Source organism: Corvus kubaryi, unplaced genomic scaffold (genome assembly GCF_017639235.1).
Source record: "Corvus kubaryi isolate FWS band 111438036 unplaced genomic scaffold, C.kubaryi_AGA036_p1.0 50766, whole genome shotgun sequence".
In the NCBI taxonomy this organism is placed as follows: domain Eukaryota; kingdom Metazoa; phylum Chordata; class Aves; order Passeriformes; family Corvidae; genus Corvus; species Corvus kubaryi.
Genome location: NW_024581367.1, coordinates 14,029 through 18,958, shown reverse-complemented (window position 1 = coordinate 18,958; position 4,930 = coordinate 14,029). Strand labels below are relative to the sequence as shown.

The following is a 4,930-nucleotide window of genomic DNA, read 5'->3' as shown; positions in this document are numbered from 1 at the left end:
AGGCACCTGTCCCTGTCAGCTGAATGGCATCTGCAGGACCGGCACAGAAGTCGCAACGTCCTCAGCTGATCCTGGACATCCCTGGCATATGGAGAGGATTCTCCTCTCCCTGCTGTCCATGTTTTGGCTCCTTCCTGTTATTGTGGCAGTGCCAGCCAACACAGGTTCTCCTCTGCCTGAACTCAGGGATTCAAACACTGTAAACCCCTTAAAAAATTATCTAAGAAAAAATACATCCTCACTTCAAAAAATCTCCTTTAAATTAATTTAAACTCTTTTAACCTGTAATATCTGAACCCCAAATATTACAAAATTAAACAGCTGTCAAAAAAACCCCCAAAACCCAAACCAAAACCTCCAAAAATCCCCAATTATTTTAAAGCAGGATGAAATACCCAGGAAAGCATAAGCAATAATGGCCTGACTTTCTCTTTTTTTAGCCTATCAGCACTAAGCCAGGCTATCTCCTGTGACCTGACTAAGTCAGCAGTTAACCACTGGCTGCAAAAGGCCTGCTGATGTGGCAGGGAAATGTTGAATTACCACCTTTAATTTGACCAGGACAGAATGTACTCGGTGCTCTCCTGCAGCACAATTGCGAGTTCCCAGTAAGGATTCAGCCCAGGTAGACCTTGACACTGGGGATTTGGCCCGGGGGCCTCATCCTCCCTCGTGTCTGTAAAACTCCCAGTCCACAAGCCAATAATCCATTTTACTGCAGTATTTTAAAAGGCTGGAGATGGCAAAGGACAATACTGTCAGGGTGAGACTCTGAATTTCTTTGCTTTTGTGGGCATAAATCAAGCTCTATATTATTTTTAGTAGCTTGTTATTACAGCTTTTGCAACCTGAAGACAGACTACTGCCTTTAATTCATTTGTAATTTCAACAGTTAATCAGAAAATGTCATTACCTAGAAAGTCTGCAGCTCAAAATAAAGCACACTGGAGTTAAATTTAAATTAAAGCATGGACAGAAATGAATGCAGCCTTTGATCCCCTTTTCATCCAGACTGCACCCTGATGGGCACAGCTGGACAGGATGGGAATCGTGAGAAGGCAGCAGTCTCGCCTGGTAAAAGGATACTGTCAACTCATTAAGTCCTTGAGTTGAGGCAATTAAAAAAAAAATATTCACTGGGTTCTTTCAGAACTCTCCCCATGTTTGCTGCAATGGACATTTCTCGCCAGTTTTATTTTTCAAAGGGGCTGATTTTCAGGTGTTTGACTGGAAAACACACCATTAACATCTGTTTAATCCTCGCAGTGGCCAAACCATGTTTCTGTTAGTGGAGTGGAGCCCAAACAAAGGCACCCCGCTCTGCCTGCCTGGGTCTCTGAAGGGATATTCCTTTAGGCAGGCAAAGGGTCTGGCTCCAAACCCTCTAAGCACAGCCCTGTATTTAAATAAGACAGGATATAGGCTCTCCCCATCTCGAAAGCAATCTGTACATTTCAGTCTCCCAATGTAACTGTCTGCACTACAGCTTCCCCCCTACTTTTTGTCTTTGATCCCACGCAGCAGTGTTGTTAAAACCTTCACATTTGTCATGCTGACCAGAGGAACGGTGACACAGACCCAGGCTCACCATGGAACCATCCTGCCTTGCCACTGTCCTCACCTGTGCAAGGACTTGGTCACCTTCTCTGCAAACACAGGGCCACTCCTGGCGCCTTCCCACTCCAGCTTTGATTGAGGAAACATCAGTGCAGCTCTCTCCTGGACGTGTCCTGCCAAAGTGCACCCCAGCTGCCATCAGTTCAGGCAGTGGGGCATGGTCTTGTGTCCCTACACCTTCCCACAAGGCACAAAGCACTCCCAGGATAGTGTTAGGTCAGAGGACGTGCAGACTCTTGTTTTAGGTGGCCATGTGCTGTAATGCTTGTAAATGTACCCAGTACATGCAATGAGCGGAGATTTTCAGACCAAACTATTATTTATGGGCTTTGAAGCTTTCCCTTCTCCAGTTTCTGCCTACTGGGACAGTGCTGGATTTCTGTTTTGTTTGAAATTTCATCTGAAGACATATATTTCAATGGAGCATGGTGGTGTGGAGCCAGTTCCAGGGTTCTCAGCCCTGAGAATGTGTTTAGCCACTGGGAATGCATTTTGGAGAGCTCAGTGAGAGATTCAGATGATGGAATGTGGCCAGCTGAGCTCCAGAAAGCCGAGTCTGCTTCCACAGTTCTCCCTGCTGGTGATCTGCCCTGCAGTGGAGGCCTTCACCCACCACCTGCACCCCAGCACTGGCACCCCCTCCCTCCCTCCCTCCCTCCTTCCCTCCCTCTCCTCCTCTTCCCAGCAGATGCTTTCTTCCCCCTGCAAAGAAAGAGGGGGTCTCTGGATAAGAGCTGCTCCTAAGTGTGGGGGAAGACCAGCACAGCTCCTGACCTGGCTGGGCCAGGAGGGCTGACCAGGGGTGTCTGGCTTGGTGCTGGGTGCTGGGTGGGAAGAGTTCCTGCCCTGGCCGCACCCCAAGCATCTCTGGGTCATCCCGAGGTGCCAGATTTCCACACCTCATCCCGCTCAGACAGCCCGGAGCTCCTCACCACCAGCCTCCTCCAGCACCTTCTGCCCAAAGCCAAGCCTGGGGATGTTTTAATCTGATTAACTGTGGCTTGGGAAGCCTGTGCTGACACAGGGGAGACGACAAATTGTTATCCCTTACGTTGGGATGGGGAAAGCAGGGCATTGCTCAGCTCTGGCTTACGGTAGGGAGTGCAAGCAAAGCAGTGATGTCAGGGAAAAGTGGTGTGGAAGGAGCACACGGCTCATCAGCACCTGTGCCAGCCAAAATTCCGTCAGCAATGCAGTGAGACTCCTCCAGAAGCAGGGACTGGAGCTGGATGGTCCTCCCAGCCAAGTGATGGGAGTCGAGACAAAAACCAACGGACAGCATTGTGATACAAAATCAGATTTACATTTTTAAGGAGTCAAAGAAGAGCTTAAACAACTGGGAGAGGTGTGTTCACCGCCTTGCATGTGGCAAGATGGGATGGGATAGGATGGGATGGGATGGGATGGCATGGCATGGCATGGCATGGCATGGCATGGCATGGCATGGCACGGCATGGGAGCTCTAGGTTGGCTGGTGCCAGGTACAGCTGCACCTCAACAGGAGGTTTTGGTGACACAACTCACATCTGTTAGGGTGTACGTGGTTCCTTTCATATTTCAAAGTATTCCCTAACACAAGCACGCAGGCAAAACTTGAAAATGTGGATTGTGCTTAAGGACGAATAGGAGCCCTTTAAGGCTTTCTGGCTGATACAACTAAAGATGGGTTGGAGGTTAAAATCCTTATGAGGCATTTCAGTGAATTAACTGCTCCATCAGATCTCCCCCAGCACAAGCGGAAGGTTGCCAGCATCACTGACCGACAGAGACAAAGAGGAGGGCAGAGCATCACTGACCATGAGAAACTCAGAGCAGGGTGGCTTTGCCGGCTCTGTCTCCTCTTTCATCCCTGCTCTCCTCCGCTCCCGCTTCCCAGCTGGGTGGGAGGGGGCTCCGCAGCGACAATGGCAGTGTACTCGTTCCTTCTCCCTCCCCACGGGGTGGGGAAGGCCGGTCGGGCAGTGACAGTCCCATGGACTCGGCCTGCAGCCGATGGGCGCCCGGGTCGCCTCCTCGCTCCCGGCGGGGGAGCATTCGGGGGATGCAGGCGGCGGGATGGGGGGAGCTCGGCCGGAACCCCGAGCGCCGGGGGGGATAAGATGGAGAAGCGGGCGGTGAAAGAAGCGGGGAGGGAGCGGAACGGAGCCGCCGGAGCGGCGGTGGCCATCGCGCCTTTCCGACACGGCGGCGAGAAGGACTCGGACGTGCTCGCGAAGGGAGGTGGGGGAAAGCAACACAAAAGCTGCTCCCGGGCAGCAGTGAAGCAGAGCCACATGCAGAGCGAGTGGCGGCCGCGCCCGGGAGCGCCGGGTTAATTCCCGGGAGAGGGATACGCTGCAGCCCCGCGCTGGGATGCCGGGGGGAACAGCCGGGTGTGCAAACCCCCAGGCTGTCGGGTCTGGATTGCAGCTGCTCCCGCCGCGTGCGAGCGGATTAAATTACCGCAAATTCAAACTGAATGGAGCCGTTCCCCCTCCGTCCGCCGGTCCCTCCTCCCCCTGCCCCGCTGCCGGCGTGAGGCTGGAGCGGGGAGGAGGAACGGGAGGAGGCGCCGGCTCCAAGGAGGGGCGGCAGCCCGGGGCACCTCGGCTCGCCCCAGTGCCGGCCCCCGCCCGCCCCGCTCCGCCCCGCGGCCCCTCTGCTGCAGCCGCCGCTCCGCTCCCCGCAGCAACTTCGGTGACCGCCCCGGAGGCAGCGGCCGGAGCAGGAGCAGGGGCAAGGAGAGCCGGGCATGCCGGCGGCGGCGGGCGATGGGCTCCTGGGCGAGCCGGCGGCCGTGGCGGCGGGCGGGGAGGCGCGGCGGGCGGCGGCGGACGGCGGCTCCTTCCTGGCCGCCTGGCTCAGCGCCGCCGCGCCCCGGGAGCGGCTCCGCGACTTCCAGCACACCAAGAGGGTCGGCAACTACCTGATCGGCAGGAAGCTGGGAGAGGGCTCCTTCGCCAAGGTCCGCGAGGGGCTGCATGTGCTCACCGGAGAGAAGGTACCGCGCCCGCCGGGAGCCCCCCGGGGGCACCACGGCGGGAAAACGGGGGGCTGGCTGGTGTGCGGGGTGTGCTGAGCCCCCCGGGAGGACGGAGGAGCCCTCCCGGAGGCTGAGCCCCCCGGCAGGATGGAGAAGTCCTTCCAGAGGATGAGTTCCCCGTGAGGATGGAGGAGCCCGCTCGGCGCCGTCCCCAACTTCCCGCGGCTCCGCCGGGCGCTTCCCCCGCGCCCGCCGAGCTTTCCGCGGCTGCAGTCTCGCCTTCCTCTTGCAATACTTCGGCTGCCTTGACCTGTCTCTTTTTTCTTTTAATTTTAAATTTTCTTTTCATAT

At 55.7% G+C, this 4,930-nt stretch overlaps 1 protein-coding gene across 1 annotated transcript; it reads left to right on the top strand.

Annotated features, from left to right (window-relative positions):
• The first annotated feature begins 3,634 nt into the window (after positions 1-3,634).
• Positions 3,635-4,888, top strand: LOC121672345 (hormonally up-regulated neu tumor-associated kinase-like). Its single transcript, XM_042044966.1, has one exon. The coding sequence runs from the start codon at positions 4,349-4,351 to the stop codon at positions 4,673-4,675; it is 327 nt and encodes a 108-aa protein (XP_041900900.1). The 5' UTR covers positions 3,635-4,348; the 3' UTR covers positions 4,676-4,888.
• Positions 4,889-4,930: the final 42 nt, after the last annotated feature.

Coding starts and splice junctions, on each gene's coding strand:
- LOC121672345 (XM_042044966.1), top strand. CDS start 4,349: ATGCCGGCGGCGGCGGGCGATGGGCTCCTGGGCGAGCCGGCGGCCGTG.